Below are 17,054 nucleotides of genomic sequence, written 5' to 3'. Positions count from 1 at the left end.
AGGACGTATATATACTGGGGGAGGGGGTACATAGCATGAATAACGAGCTGATCTCTGTTTTTGTTGGCAGAAATGTTCTGACATGATGGGGGTGGAGTATAGTCTCCTCGACTGTACGTCTATAATCTGACTAGTTTCCAGAAATATACCTGCAGGAATACCGGAAGACTTTTGGTACATAAAAACCTCATTTTATCCACACAAAACACTCACCACTCACGGGTCTCACAGAAACCGAATTCGGCGCCAAACTCCTGAAGGTCAAGGGTCAAATTTCTATTATCTTACCCAAATAGTGTCACCGTACAACAGTCAAATCTACGTCTGAAACAGGAAAACCTACCTCCTGGGGAAAAACTAAGGGATGTTTTATTGCGTGTTTCCAAGAATTTTTTTTCTTGTGTTGGGTCAAGTTATTGTCCATTGTGTAGATCCAGGATAACGTATTTTTCTTTCAATTCCACTGTCCAGAAACCCCAGACGATGCCCGAAGCTTTCCTGGGCAGGTTCAGGAGCCTGAAGCAGAAGCTGTTCGGGGACCGCGATCCGCTGGCCAGATTCCGGCTGCCCCAGAGAAGAAGAACCCCGGTCCCCGCTAAGGAGGAGTACGAGTGCAACACGCAGGCTACATTGTGATGTTCAAGTACAACAGGAGAAAGGACTGAAAACTTGAAATAGTCTGTACTCAATAGTTAGTAATTAGGAGCATTTGAGCCGTCCAAATCCCAGAAAAAAAATTTCAGTTTAAAACGAATCGTCCCGGAATTCGCATCGATTCGTACTAGTATTGCAGACCAGGGTTTGAATGGGATCTTTAGACTGGGCATGGAGTTAGAAGGATCTAAGTCCATGGACTGGGGGATAGTACAAGAGTCGAATTGACCTGGGTACACAACCGTATCCGGAATTCGCGCAATCTTATGATTATAAACATACGTCTAGATGTCGGATAGAGGGCCGATGTTCTGCCGTAGCTTAGGCTTCCGTAAGGCCACACTGACTTGACTACTTTAGCATCAGTCTGGCCTTAAGTTGGGAATTGTACTATGACTCCAAAAACTTGGGGTATCGGAGATTTTAGGAGGAATCATATGCGCTTGTAAAATAACTTTGGCTGAATCCCTCTACATAAATTATTAGACCTTCAATGTCTAGAAGAGTGCTTTTGTCCACGCTGTAAAATTCACGGGGTGATTAAGATATGCGTTGATCGATCCAACCAACAACCCTTCCATCCATCCATCCATCCATCCGTCCATCCATCCGTCCGTCCATCCATCCATCCATCCATCCATCTGACAACTCCAACATTAAAGAAAGATAAATTATGACAGGTGTCGATTCATGTCTTGGTTGATTTATTTCTTCTTACTTTCTTTTTGTCGTACGACATTCAGCGAGATGTCAACATTTTCCATCACAAAAAGGCTAAAACTTGTACGTACATACAGCACATCCTAAACTGTTCGATGGATATCCTTAAAATGCTGTGGTTAACCTGTCGTACAACGTATATGACTCAATTTAGTGTGCTCAAGTTGTCGTGCGACGTTACTGACTCAATTTGGTGTGCTCAAGTTGCCGTACGACGTTACTGACTAAATCTTGCTGCCGTACGACGTGAGGTGAGGCCCGCTCACGGCCCGTTCCAGTCCGGGACGTCCTCGCAGACGTAGTAGTCGGGCCCGAGGCAGGTGCAGAGCATGGTGTGCTGGTTGGTGGCGTCGTGCTTCGCCCACTGCTGACCCTTCAGGTAGATCACGCCGGAGTCCGCGTCAGTACACTCCTCAGCGAGCGCTGCACATGTAAGAACGGAATCACGTCAATCACTCTTCAACGAGTGCTGTAAGGACAGAATCAAGTCAGTGCACTCCTCAGCAAGGCCCGGACTGTAAGGACGGAATCACGTCAGTAGACGTCACGTCTATAGAAGCGTCCAGATCTCCAGCACCAAGCAGGAATTAAGAGATGACCGAGAGTGTGTAAGCACTTCTAAACTCAATTCCGATTTGGACAAAGAGGACTAGAAAGTTAACATAATGTTTACCTTCTCATATAGTCTGCTCTGTTGACTCTTACTCAAACGCATTCATATATATGGCCAGACAGGGGTCTAAATCCCTCCCGCTATAAAATTGCAACATGATCTTAACTTGTGGGGTAACACTGGTTACTATGGTAACAGACAGTCTGGTTCAGGTCATTGACCTTTTCAATTGGTTTGGAGAAGAAAGAGAAGAGGAAACCTAGCAAAAACAATATGCTACGCACAGCAGACGCCGCACATGGCGTGGCAGCCCTCCATGACGTAATCCGTCCCGCACATGCTGTCGTCAGGCCAGCCCGGGCTGACTCCACACAGCGGGTTGGAGTCAATACACGGTTCTGTGGGAAGGGACACACATGGTCAACAAACAAACAAACAAACAAACAAACAAACATTTCTACAAGGGACACTTGCGGACAACTGTGCACAACGATACACGGTTCTGTGGGAAGGGACACGCATGGTCATACAACAAACAAACAAACAAACAAACAAACAAAAACATTTCTACAGCGGACAACTGTGCGAATTTTCTTTATCAATGCCTACGGTGACAGAATTGGCCGTCCCAGCCGTCAGCGCATGCGCAGGTACAGCTCACGGGGTCGAGGATCCCGCCATTGGCGCAGTGAACACCGCAGACTGGAGAAAACAGGCGAGAAATGGACAAATAAACAAAAATAGTCATTACCGTAAATGGTGCTGTAATTATTTGTCTGTACATTAGAGACAAATGATGGGTAAATTATTTCGTTGGGCACGTAAAGATGATAACTATTATTATATAGTATTAAATACTTACAAGTTACTACCACGCTATAATACGTTTTAATAAAATAAAGAACTTCATAACAGCATCTCTTCAAATACTAGTATTTGCTTCATTTTAAAAAGTGCCGTCTCCGTCAGCAAATCCCGAATTCTACATGTTGAGGGCTGACAACTGTCCCAAACTATTTCCGAATAGCCTCTACCAGGCTTCGGGAAGCAGCTGGAAAGAGTCGAAATTGGCGAAATAGAGAGAGAGCATACCAGGAGAGTTGACCCGCTAGAGAGTACAGTTCAGGTGCGGCAAAATGTACTCTTGTAGCCGGACTAACTCTCCTGGAAAGTTATCTCTCTCTTTGGTCAATGTCAACTCTTTCCAGCCGCCTCTCGAAGCCTGGTAGAGGCTAATTTCCGACCCTGGTTGACCAGATCAAAACTTGTTGGGTATGATGAGAACCTGACAAAAATGTCGAAAGAGAGGACACGTACATTCACACCTCTCTCCTATCCAGTTGCCAGGACAGTTACAGTTGCAGGTGTCGTCTCCGAACAGAGCCGGGTTCCCGCCGCGACTACCGCCGTTCAGACACGGACCTCTGGGGTCGTCGTCACAACCTGCAGAAGCAAAGACAGGAATTTCAGCTGGAAAGTTCGTCCTTGTATGTAGTTTTAGGACATTGATAGGACGCTCGAAAATGGCAGAAAGGGGCTCTCCGAGGTTCCACGGAAAGAGGCCGGATGAAAACTGAACTGACGAGCTAAATGCAGCCAAAAAGATCCGAGGTAAAATGTGTTCAAACACCACCAAGAAAGTCCTGACTGATTGTCGAGTGTAACTATACACACACACATAATACAGCCTTCAGTAGGTAAATTACCAACCCTGGACGTGACGTTATGAATAAATGGTGTCAGCAATATTGGTCAAAAGCGTTGTGAAGTTTACGTTGAGTGATGGCTGACGTCATGTACAGGGTACAGGTGTCTGAAGTGTCTTTCGTTTACCGGCCTTCCAGTCTAAATGTTTTTCGGTTGCCTGACCTGCATTCTGTGCCATGCAGGAACTTGGTTCCCACGCGTGTGTGTGTGCACACGTCTGACAAAGGTTAAATACTTAAAAATGTTGATATGTCCGGATCTTGACCCACTTATTTACTTTTTACAAGGCCGAGCACCCACGCCCACAGACAAACACACAAACACACACACACACACACACACACACACACACACACACACACACACACACACACACACACACACACACACACACACACACACACACCTTTAAAATTATTTTTTTTACTATCCTGCTTACGGTCAACGAGCCAACCGTCTCAACTTGCAAAGAAACATGCCTGGTATAAAACAACAACAAAGAAACCACAGCTTACTGCAGGTGCCACAGAACTCCGGGCACAGGTCCAGGACATAGTCAGAGCACATGGAGGTCAAAGGCCAGCCAGGACTCGCGCCACACTTCGGGTCCAGGTTCTTACACGTCTCTGTGGAGGAAGGAAAGTCTTGTCTTCATCTCATCAATAGCTAGAGAATAGTACGGTATCAAACGAAATGATATGAGACAATACGTCATACATTCTCTACTTTGCTATACGTATGATGCTAGTCTAAATATTTTCTGGAATGCTCCGTATTCTCTATGTATCCTGTGTTGTTTGTTTGTTTGCTTGCTTGTGTACATTATTGCACGAACAGAAACTTGACCATGAAGAATGCATGTCGACAATTTCTGCTTGGTTCACGTCGAACCTTCCGAAACATCTACAAGTAGCCACGTGTGTTCTTTCTGTATCATACTGACCATCCTGAAGACGTCAACCTCACCTGAACAGTCGTCGCCATAGTAACCAGGAGCGCACTGACAGGAGCAGGTTGTCTGGTCTATCACGCCTCCGTTGAAACAGGTGACAGTGCACGCTGAGGTGGGGAGGGGGATGGAGAAAGCCACAATCAATTGAAATGTTCCACGCGCGATCATTGTATAGCTGTTAAAAGTTGCTTAAAATCCCTTTTACCTTTTTCTAATTTTTAAATTTACGAAAATTAGTCATATTAGTAATATGACTAATTTTCGTAAATTTTTATCATCTTGACGAACTAATAGAAGTACTCCTTAAGTAACTTTTAAATTATTCAGCACAGGACTTATACTACTAGGATTGCAATATCATCTTTCGTCCATTCTTTTTATTAATTAGTCCGGCAGGTCTGTGTATTTAGCACACCTACATGTACGCACTTCAAGTGTGACAACAACGCCCAGTTCCGCTTCCTGATGAAACATGCCAGTATGTCCTACTCCATATACACATTTTTCGTATATAAAAGGAAGACTGTGTGGATGTATACACGTGAAGTTGCGTCACATCTATGATAACCTATTCCAGTCGCCTTGACATGTCACCCCGCACTACCGCTACGCTACTGACGTCAGGGCAAAGTCGCTCAGTCAAGCAGCGATAAGGTACGGCGAACTTTGACACGGTTAATGTACTATAGGATACACTTATGTTGTAGTTAGCAAACAGTGCATGTACGTATGTACAGTCTGACGTATCATGTACGAGCGACCACACAGCGTCAGTTCGCTTTTCCTATGACCCCTATCTTCTAAATATCAAGCCGTGAGGTCAACTTCACGAATAGTCCATTCCCACCCGACCAATAATAGATATCTGTAGCGACCTGTGATGGTATCTGGGTCACCTTTGATAGTACCTATATATTTACAGCCTATAGATTGGTGATGTGGTGATAGATGTTGGATGTTTACGTATCAGGATATACGGATATATTGCGCCCTTTCATGCATATGTTTTCTGATAAAACAATGTTCAATATTCTATTCAACCCTCCTCACGCAAGTGTAGGGACTGACACGGTCATCATCCGGAAAATCTGTTTCTGTATCTGTTCATGAATCTGTATCTGTACATGAATTTGTATCTGAATGCGACTGAATATCACTAGTGATTGCGCAGAATGTATTCTAACTGTGGGCATGTTACTGACCGTCGCACAAGTCTCCCGTCCACGGCGCAGGACAGTTACAGTCGCAGGTGTGGGCGCCGTAGTTGTTCGGGTTCCCTCCCCGTGTGCCGCCGTTCTGGCACGGGCCGCGCGGGTCAGTATCACAGGCTGGGGACGAGAAGAACGACGTTACTTCGATCTAACGGTTTACTTTGAGCCACACTTCAATTACAACAAAAATATAAGACATAGTAGTAGTGAGTCGTAGATGCGCAAGGCGTCGACAGTGTAGCGGCAAAAATTACATTCTGGACAACTTTCAAGAGGTGTAATAATAAGCAGATTTAATATTCTTCCAAATGGCACATATATATATATATTTCATCTCAAGACGGCTGGGTAGCCCCAATTCAGCTTGAATCAGCTGTTTTCCAAGGGGGCCCAGCAAAATATATATTCATATAGTCGATATTCATTCAATCCATCTCCACGCATAAGCAAGCCATACATGTTAACATCTGGGTGGAGGTAAGAAGCATACTTACAGCACCCTCCGCAGAACTCCTGGCAGTTGGAACTGACGTAGTTAGTCGTACAGAGGGCGGGGTCGGGCCAGCCGGGGCTCTGGCCGCACAGGGGAGACAGGTTCATGCACTGGCCTGGACATGGACATCGGAGAAACAATATTCATGTCAGGTTGTTTGTGTAAGTACAGGCTACGCAGGAGAAGGGTTGATTTGATCCACCCACAACAGAATGGACCCCCTACCCTTGTCTTAAGTGTGATGGGTTCTCTAACCTGCTCGAGATGGGTCTCTTCTAAAACCTAGTGAAAAAGCTAGATGGGTGAGCGACAGACAACGTTCTTATTTTGTCTAAGGGCTGGTAACGCGTGAGGTGTACTAATCGATTTATGCATGTGTAATTGATAAACAGTCAACCAGATTCATGAGTATTTACAGTCTACGCTATCGATAATCGATATCTCGTGCAGATTGCAAGGAAATTTCATCATAATGTTCGGAAGAATATCAAACTTTGATTGATGTTAGAACTTAGTGTTAAAGCGTAGCCCTTTTTGAAAAGAAAGCTACTTTTCTCCGAGCAGGCCTGTGGCTTAGGCTCCTTTCGTACGTCTTTTGTTTTTCATGATCAGTGGTCGCCATATGATCAGTCATATAAAGTCAGGGAAAAGACACACAAAACAAGGCAATTAAACGCCTGCATTTGGTTGCACATTAGTAAATCCTATCTATTCCTTCTGCCATTTCTTGGCGACTTTGTCTGGCGTCCACGTTTTAACGTAATATGCTTCCTGAAGACGTTGCTAACAATTGAAGACGTTACTAACAATGAAAACGAATCCCAATTCGTGTCTTAAAGAAATCTTAACTTACCCTGTGCCAGGGCTGCTTGAACAAGGAGAATCAGTACTGCGGCCAGAAGTTCCATCGCGTTCAGTTCTATCTGCACTGCCGCCAGCTAAAGTCGGAACAGTATGGTTCTCTGTCGATGTGAACGCAACTCAAGTACAAAGTTTCCTGTGCAAAGTACTGTGTGCGAGACCAATATAAAGTGCATCGGGCAGGAGTAATACAGTATCAGGTTTGGCGTTACGATTCAAGCATACGTTTCTTGTATGTTTAAGTCGCATTTATTGTGTGCAAAAGAGAATTAAAATTCACATACCAGCGTCTTATATTTATGATAGTTTTAAAGTTGTCTCTTCATGAGTGATCACTTGTTATCTTCCGTGAGGTTTAATATAGTTTGTGCAGATTATGGGGAATTATAATAAAATGAGAACTTTATTTTGTTTCAGCCTAAAGAAAGTAATGCACTTTGCGTAAATTTCCTTAAAATGTCTGTTGTATGAGATTGATCTAAGTGTTTGCAGTCCTATACTAATCTAAATGTCATCGATTCTAAAGTAAGGCTCATGTGTCCACTTGACTTCTAAGTAACGTGCACTGAGTACCAAACCATATGTCTTATTCTCACACGCCAAATGTCATATTTGATATGCTTCATAATGCATTTTTGTTATCATAACTAATGCAAACATCCTTCCACACAGGAACGCCCTGTCTACTAGGAGTCCGTACGGTGACTAGATGCCATGGCAATGCGATATCTATCGGACATTCATTGATAATATGAGAGAAACGGCATATGTTGTATTACCTCGGTGTGTGTTCGCACATTACTCATACATAATATCTACAAATTAGCAAATATTACGTTTCATCCGGACAAGGTCACAAAAGGGCGCGTGTCTACAACAAAAGAATGTAACAATAGGGCGTGCCATGCAATGCTACATTTCTCTCTCTCTATCTATCACTCGTGATCTTTATTTGCAATCGGATACAGATGTTACAGATATACAGATACAGACTTTCCGAGTAGGATGACCGTGTCAGTCCCTACACCTGAGTGAGGGTCACAGTTGACACAGTAGCCTTCGCGTGGATTTGTTTAAGGTGGATAACAGGTTGCGAATCTGAGACCCACACACTTGGGCATCCGTCTTCCCTAGCGGAGTTACATTTCACTGTGTACATTTACAAACAAGTACTAGTCGAACGTGGTCCAGCGTGTTATATTCTAGCACGGCGGTAGGACAGTTGTAGTATCTGCTAGCCATCATAAACTACAAGTTTTCCTCTAGTAAAATTATGGCCAATGGTGATATCTACACTCGTATGTGGTGTACATGTTTCTTTGCGCAAGCGCCATATGAGGAAGTGCACTGATAAGATTTTCTAAATATAGGTCTTTTTTTTCAATTGTTCGGAAGGCTATCTCCAAGTAGATCTTTTGGTGGCTGCAAAGACATATTCAAATTGGCCAGACTGGCTGTATCCATTGGCCAGACAGTTACACTTTCGCCAGCGAAGAAGGGGAGGGGAGTTGTGGAGGGGAAGAGTGGTGGTGGTGGTGGTGGAGATGAGTTTAGTAAAGGAGAAGTTGCTGGATACCTTTTCTATCGATATTGTAAGGATTTACGCAAACAAAGACAAACAAAGAAAAGTCAAAGTTGTACAGCTTTATTTGAAAGCATCGGACAATGTTCATTCGAGTATTTATACACATCAATCCATCGGCATTACAAGAATGCTTGTCTGTGCAAACAAACTATTGAAAACAGACAAAGCTTGTCTTTCAGACCACAGTACTGCAAAGGGACAACTTTCTCGTGCAGGAATGTCGTGTAAGTTCGCCGGGTAGACCTGTAGTACTGCATCACTTGCTTTTGTTCGCAAAAATCACATATCTTTCAGGCGACTAAGTAAATAAAGACATAACTGTGAGAGGCGTTGTTGTTATTTTTAACGATCTTTTGTTGAAACTTAAAAGCTTAGCCTAAACGCTAGGCCACGGTTGAAGTGCACCAACCCTCGTAGCTTTAAATACCTCTCATGACGTATCCAGTTCTGACATAAACTGTGCCCCTGCTACGCTTCGCCTCCCGTTTACACACGGCACACATGGCCGCTGCCTCTCGAGAATTTCTTTTGTAAGACGAAACGTTAAGTTACAAGCGAACATGACTGTGGGGACTTCAGACAATCGGCTCGCTCGGCACACATGTCGACCCGTGAGATCGCTAAAATGTCTGGGTCAGTTTCATGAGTCAAAACACACTTAAAATCGTGTCAGAAGTTCGTTCTAACATCTATTTGACAATGTCCTTGCAATCTATGAGACTGATATCTTTGACAAGCAACCAATGCCTCAATATTTCATAACTGCTTGAAAGACGTCCTGTATACGTCCCGGTCAGCTCCAACTGAAGTCTTCTCTGCCATCACGTCTTTGCTCATCTGTCGGCATGGCTTAATGTTGTTCCGCTCAGAGGTCGTTGACAGCAAAGTTGTACTTGTGCCACCCATGGACTCAATCAGTCGGCTGTAGCTGGCGACGTATCAACCTGCAAAGATATCTAACTATGCGTTGTGCGTGTGTGCGTGCGTGCGTGTGTGATGAAGACACAATAGACAAGATAGAATGATCACTCTCACTTCACCAGTCATGCTCACACATTCAACAGACTCACATAACCACGAAATACGTCTATATCAACAAATGACGGGCATAGCCGGAGTGGTGAAGTTTTCTCAACTTTAAAAAAAGTTTGAAGTCAAGAAAAACGTTTAGTAAGAAGCTCATCTTTAGAGAATTATAATGAAAGATAAAAGTATAATATGCCCAGTGTAGGACTGACTGTACCACTCTGGTTATTCCTGTCAGAAGTGCGTTACTAAACCTGGCACGGGTGTTGCCCTGCCGCCGGTTGTCGCTGCCGTGGCCGTTGTTGTTGCCAACGTTGTGGTCGTTGTCGCTGCCGTGGTTGTTGTTGTTGCTAACGCTGTGGTTGTTGTTGCTACCGTGGTTGTGGTTGTTGGTACTGTCGTGGTTGTTGTTGCCAACGTGGTCGTTGTAGGGCGAGGAGTAGTCGCTGTAGTATCACGAAAACATTGCTGGCATGAAAACATTGCTGGCATGCAGGCACAGGTTGAACCTTGATTATGTGTAGTATATAACAGGACGAAATGTTACAGTACTCATCATTCGGACAGACAGACAGAGACAGACAAATGTCAAACTCTGTACGTACGCTTTGTACATCTTTGTACATAACGGACAGCAGGAGAAGAAAAACATGAGACTATATAGTACTCACCATACAGAGATGTTACATACAGTACTCACCATTCGGACATACAGAGACGTTACAGTACTCGAAGCTGACGTCCGGGTTAGTGGTGTAACACCAGGGACCGTCTCCTTCGTCAGGATTCCGGCAGTAGTTACTCGTCAGGTTCTTACGGGGATGATTGGATGGATCCCACTGGTGGGTCTACATGGGAAGGAAGGCACCTATCATTAAGGTGCCTTTGGCTTTGTCAGGCAGTTGAAGTTAGATGTACAGATGTACCAACCAATGTACAACTGTGCCTGCGAAGTCGGTGTGTTTTCCGGCGTAGGACTAGTTACACATCGCGCTATACAAGCAAAATATTTTTCTAATAGCATTTATTGTGATAGTAATACACCAGGGCTTTAGCCAGCTCGAAATTTTTTACCGTCAACCCCAGGTCAACCCAATTCGCGAAAAAAAATACCGTCAACGCGAAAAAAAAATTCCGTCAATGATTACTTTTAAAGAATGTCTTTCACGATCCGGTGATCGACATCACGCCCTCCCGCACACTTAATGCATTCTGTGTTCTAAATACCCGTCAAGATTGCAGAATAAAAAAAAACTACACAACCTGCAATTTTGCAGAATGAAAAAAAAAACTACAGTTCTCACAAGGAGACAACGCGCAATGAACAATCCGCTATGCCCTTTGTTTTGATCCGCTCAAATCCCGCCGCGATTCAAGCCGCGGCCATGCAAATGAACCTACTCATGACGTCACAGCCTCCGATTTCCACCGAGCCGGGCCCGAGCGCTGACCGACAGCGGGCGATGTGGCTCAGATCTCCGACGATTTCCTTATTTAGAGCGTTCGGAAGACTTCGGGTAGCAAACAAAATGGCCGACATGTACATGATTTTACTTGTCAGCTTCGCTTCTCTACCGAAATGAGGAAGTTACAACTCCTTTGCGGACTTTAGCGGCCATTAAGTTGACTTGGGGAAGCGCTGAGACGTGATTTCGCTACGGCATAGAGGATTTTGCCGCGGAGGGAGTTACGTGGCCGGCAAAAACTCGCGTGTCAGCGATCCTCCAGAAATCTTTATGCTGCCGCTCAAGTCTTCGCGCGAAGGAGGTCTGACGAAGTTTTAGATTAAATAAGGCCACATTGTGTGGATCAATCTCCGTTTTCTTGCGATAGTATGATTATTCAAGTACAGTATATTATTCAAAAACGTTTGATATTTCTTTGTTCGTTGTCACATGTTTATTTATCGTATTGTCATGTACAGTTAGCAGCGTGTGTCTGAGTCGAGCCATTGTTTTATTTTATTCTTATGTGGCCGTTAGCACATGTTGTTTTAACAGACAGCAACATTGAACAATAGAACCAAGTCAACAGACGTCGGCACGGTCCTTGAAATCAGGTTTCCCGCCGCCGTGCGTTTGGAAAAGACGCCGCGCCGTGGCTCATTCAAATTCGCTAGATTTTTTCCATGTCTTTACCCACGATTTTTGACCGTCAATGTTGACGGTAAGGACTAAAATTTTTACCGTCAGACGGGACAAATTACCGTCAATTGACGGTAAAACGGGCGCTGGCTAAAGCCCTGTAATACACATACTTGAAACACGTATATGTCGCCATTGTGATATTAGCAAAATAAAAATCCTATTGTTTCCGCACTCACAAAATAATGTTACATAAGAAGAAACAAAATCATTATAGGACATTACTTGACAAAACTTTCTATGTTTTTCCCCTTATCATGAAAAGTAACGAGTCATGGGCTTCCGTCTGTTCTGTACATGACTCATTCTGTCCAATCAGTTTGTTCAACAGAATCGATAGTGTGTTGCTGCCGTTGCCATGGCGACAACCGTTCTACCCACCCATGGGTCCTGTACGTCCCACCGCATGCACACTATTCCGTTGATGGTGACGTTGACCGTGCCGATATAACTCGCACCTTTGTCCTCCCACCTGTAGCAGTCTATGTTCTCTTCACCTGAGATACGAGCGGAATATCGACCAGAGAAAAATCACACCAGTTTAAAAAGACACACGTATCTAAAAAATGATCGTTATATCGATCATATTATCGCGATTACACGGGTTTCTCTTTTTAGCGAACGCCCACGAAAGCCCAAAAATTGTCGCACGAATCTTAATTTTTTTTGGGTGGTCATGTCCAGAGTGTGCTCCCGCGTGTCCATGCCAAGTTTGAAGCGAATCCATCGAGCCGAACTTAAATAAATCGAAATTTACTGGGTTTTTTCTCTTCTTGGCGAACGCCCACTTTACTTCCGGGTTCGCTGCGAACGCCCACTACTCTTTGCAAAATTTCGGCCCTCGCGCAACGCCGGCAAAATCCACCACCACAAATATGTTCCTATATGCCTCCCCTGAATTTCTGACAAGTTTCCGTGCTTTACGAGCTTTTAAAGTACCCATTTTTTGACAAAATATGCGCTGCGACGAGCTCGCCGCCTCGGCGTATACGTTTCACCTGGTCACATGACTTGCGGTCGGGGACTGTTCGGTAATTTCATGATCAGTTGGAGGGAGGAAGGGTTGAAGAAAAACGCAATCTACCGCACAAAAAGGGGAAGAATTTCGTGTTTGTAACATCAAACATAAATGATTTCCTTTCTTACATAATTTTCACCTCGGTTCTAGTAGTGACACCGCCGAATAAAGTACGCACTTTTGAAAACTTGTCAAAATACAAAAAGTGTCACAGGCCGCCGCCAAAGTCGGGGTAATTACCTTATTTGAGGTTTTCCCCGACAAATCCAACGACTACCGACGAATATAGCGAAAACCGGCAAGGAGAATTGCACTACATCGATTCGTACATAAAATGTCGGATGATAATGTTGACGCGTGGAAATAAAGTTAAACTTTAATAAATGATCATGAACGTATTTCATGTGTGTATCGTCGATATTGACACGAAGTTGCGGTAAAACGAGAAGACGCAAGGTAAGATAATCTAGGTCACTCACGTCGCGGTGCTCGGTCATGCTGACGGGATGGTCGCCAGCCAGCCGCCGATATCTCAGTGGAACCCCGGCCGAAAATAAATACCCCCGTAAGTATGAACGCAATTCTATTAAATAGGGTTATCAGTGGTAAGATGGTAAGATTTAAAATGGTCCGCAAGCCGTGAACGTTCTTGATCGTCGTAACGTAGTGAATAACGTTACTAGTATAACATGACAGTTGTGCTTCAACTGATGGTCAGTTCTGATGCACTTTCGGCTATAGTTAAACACAGAAATCTTCAACAAATGTTATAGCCATGCCGTTACAAAGGTTCAAATGACACAAATCTTTTTACTTCGTATCACAAATCTATTTAAATATAAACAAATGCCGCAGAAAATTATTTTGTAGCGGGACTATACCAGCCAGTATTACGTTAAAATGATGGGTAGATGTACAAGGCATGGCCTTACAATGATAGGGTTTTTTGGGCGAAGTCTTTGAAATCTTTTGCTGCCCGCCGGTGGGTGGGGCCCGTGCGCTTGCTGTTGTGGGCGTGACGCCGCTGTGTCTGATCAGGACGTGCCGTCGTCTTGACAACACAACATGGGAAGCCAGCGGCCAGAAGCATTCAATGCTGGAAAGTTTTTATTCCTTTGATTTTGTGACATGAGCAGTAGTTTACTAAACGAGATATTTTTCAAAAACTCTTTCGCTCGCGTTTCAGCAGTCTCGTTGTTGTTTTGGGTTCGGTGTCAAATTTTTAAATACGGTAGCACATTAAAATTCCCCGCCCGGTCGAACTTCTCCGCCTCGATCATTTGTTGCTCACTGATGGGCGGACAAAAAGCGCGGACGTGGTTTACAACGAACGTGGCGAGCGGCGCCGACAAAAATTTAAGGCCCCCCTCCGTACTGTAACGTTGCGTCTGTCTATAGTTCAGCAGAACAATTTTACAACATGGTAATTGTCGCCGGCGGTGTCACTACTAGAACCGAGGTGAAAATTATGTAAGAAAGGAAATCATTTATGTTTGATGTTACAAACACGAAATTCTTCCCCTTTTGTGCGGTAGATTGCGTTTTTCTGCCCTTCCTCCCTCCCGCTGATCATGAAATTACCGAACAGTCCCCGACCGCAATTCATGTGACCAGGTAGAATGTATATGCCGAGGCGGCGAGCTCGTTGCAGCGCATATTTTGTCAAAAAATGGGTACTTTAAAAGCTCGTAAAGCACGGAAACTTGTCAGAAATTCAGGGGAGGCATATAGGAACATATTTGTGGTGGTGGATTTTGCCGGCGTTGCGCGAGGGCCGAAATTTTGCAAAGAGTAGTGGGCGTTCGCAGCGAACCCGGAAGTAAAGTGGGCGTTCGCCAAGAAGAGAAAAACCCAGTAAATTTCGATTTATTTAAGTTCGGCTCGATGGATTCGCTTCAAACTTGGCATGGACACGCGGGAGCACACTCTGGACATGACCACCCAAAAAAATTTAAGATTCGTGCGACAATTTTTGGGCTTTCGTGGGCGTTCGCTAAAAAGAGAATGCGCGATTACACTGGTCAGTAACCACATGCACAAGATCTAAGACCTGTCAATTTTGGTGACTGTGAAAATGGCAAAAGTTAGCCAAGTAGGATGAAGACTTTTTCAGCGGACTTTAGGAAGACATAGAAGGTCCAATAAGGACAACTTTTACTATTTTCCTCAGTCAACAAAGGAGTTTGAGTGACACCATGATTGTAGTCCAGCTGCTAATGCTAGGACATGTTGATGAATTGATTTGAGAGATCACACAAGTATACATGTGGTTCAGCAAATTTATCGGGTCAAATCGTGGGTAAACATTCATCGTGGGAAACGTATCCTGGGTAAAGGTAAGGTTTACATTTCTTTGATCAATAATTGATAACCCACTAGTGCCTCATGATATGATCAAACAAGACATACATTGGTTACTGAAAGGTTTTTTCAATGACACAAAATTTTCTCAAGCTTGTCATGACATGATCAAACAAAACATACATATTGATTATTAAAAGAAAATTTTAGTGACAAAATTTGCTCATGCTTACCCTGTCCAACAGAGGCGACAGTGAGCAGCAGAGTGACGGTCCAAACTAACTCCGTCAGCAGGCATCTCTCGCCCCGGCTTGCCGGGGGTCGTCTGGGCGGTCTGGGCGGACGCATGGCGCCCTTGTCGTGATATAGAGTACTACCTGGTAGTCCCGATGTATAGCTACACAATCTACTTGTGTCTACAGGACCTTAGTTTGTCAGAAGAAAATGCTTCCCTAGTCAAATGTTCAGAGAAAGACACGAGAAAAGTTACGAATTTTACGACTTGAAGCTAGGCTTTTCGATTCAACGGTCACTGAGAGGTCCCGCAGGCAAGACCTCCCTCTACTGAAAACTCACCACGATATAATGACTAACGTTACTTGCGTGTGAGACCAACTGTTCGTAAGTTCAAAAGAATCCTCTGCCGTCATGACCGTGGCCGATTCCAGGCAACCCGCCAAAATTCCACCTGTCTCCGCGCCCGCTTTTGTACCTCAGACATGCGTCTCATTCACCACCAGTCATTCTTTACCCTCGCGTTTTTTCTACCGACTCGCTTAGCCTTTGGCTGGCGCCGAACCAACCTTTTATGGCCAACTGCTGTGCCAAAATGTGTCATGGGGCAGTAAAAAATCTGTTTCGACCTTCCTTTCTTACGTCCGCACGGAGATCATGCGGCTATTCATAAAACATTTGGAATTTGGCCTATGTATGGGTTTGGCGTAGTCAGTACCCAGTACCTACGCACTGTATATGCTAAGTAATTTCTCCACATACGGTTTAATACTATGCCACTATGTCACCAAGGGGGTTTAAGTGTCCAGCGAATCGAAGCTAGCCTTCTTCAGTGTGGGAACACAAATCATCCGAGTTAATGCCGTTCAAATACTGTTTTTGTTCGGCTGAACACCTTCGAAGACTTGGAGAAAAGTGGTGGTTGTATTAAATTTCGTCGTTTTGGAAGATCAATCATCAATTCGGACACAAGTACCTGACAGAACTGGTCCACAGCTCTCGTTGTTAGTTTAGGGCCCTGTCACATTCGTCGCACAATAGGTCTACGACAGTGGATCATGAGGAAATTCTCAAGTTAGATAGTCGTAGATGTGTCGCACAAAATTCAGCTGTCAAGTGACGGAAATATCCTACGACTGTCGTGTGTCTGTGTAACACAAACTCCCGCGCTGTCCAGAATGTACTAGTTACTGACCAATGGAAAGGCTCCAAGAAGCGCCATCTAGTCAAGCTAGAAATACTTGTAAGTGACAACGCGCGCCTTTCAAAGCTGTGCATCTTTTAAAACCTTCAACTATGCGATCTCTCTTTTGCTCTAAGCAGAAATGACTGTCTCGGGCATTACTCTTGTAGACTGTATGGCGGCCTAAATGTTCGTCTGTCAGCACCCCATTAGCCAAAACATTGCATTAACAGTTAGTCATTTCCTTGCGACGTTCTGTGGCTGCTTTACGTCCAACCAGGTATTCAAAAACACCTGTAAGACGACCCCTGGGAATTGTTCGCCTTAAGTGAGCTGACGGGGATCGGGACGT

At 44.3% G+C, this 17,054-nt stretch overlaps 1 protein-coding gene across 1 annotated transcript; it reads right to left on the bottom strand.

Annotated features, from left to right (window-relative positions):
• Positions 1-1,337: 1,337 nt before the first annotated feature.
• LOC109470660 (multiple epidermal growth factor-like domains protein 6) lies at positions 1,338-15,642 on the bottom strand. The gene is made up of 11 exons (XM_019769689.1): positions 15,519-15,642; positions 12,348-12,463; positions 10,523-10,670; positions 6,352-6,465; positions 5,849-5,974; positions 4,661-4,753; positions 4,210-4,320; positions 3,305-3,430; positions 2,597-2,689; positions 2,272-2,385; positions 1,338-1,797 (listed from the first exon to the last, which is right to left on the bottom strand). Exons 1-11 carry the CDS (start codon positions 15,631-15,633, stop codon positions 1,637-1,639), a joined length of 1,317 nt encoding a protein of 438 aa, XP_019625248.1. The 5' UTR covers positions 15,634-15,642; the 3' UTR covers positions 1,338-1,636.
• Positions 15,643-17,054: the final 1,412 nt, after the last annotated feature.

This window comes from Branchiostoma belcheri, unplaced genomic scaffold, assembly GCF_001625305.1.
Source record: "Branchiostoma belcheri isolate BF01 breed outbred unplaced genomic scaffold, Haploidv18h27 scaffold23, whole genome shotgun sequence".
Taxonomy (NCBI): Eukaryota; Metazoa; Chordata; class Leptocardii; order Amphioxiformes; family Branchiostomatidae; genus Branchiostoma; species Branchiostoma belcheri.
Note: the sequence above shows the minus strand (reverse complement) of the source record. Positions and strands in the feature narration are given on the sequence as shown.

Coding starts and splice junctions, on each gene's coding strand:
- LOC109470660 (XM_019769689.1), bottom strand. CDS start 15,633: ATGCGTCCGCCCAGACCGCCCAGACGACCCCCGGCAAGCCGGGGCGAG. Junction 10,671..12,347: donor GGGACGTACAGGACCCATGG/GTGGGTAGAACG, acceptor CTTCCCATGTAG/ACCCACCAGTGGGATCCATC. Junction 3,431..4,209: donor GGAGTTCTGTGGCACCTGCA/GTAAGCTGTGGT, acceptor TTGCTTCTGCAG/GTTGTGACGACGACCCCAGA.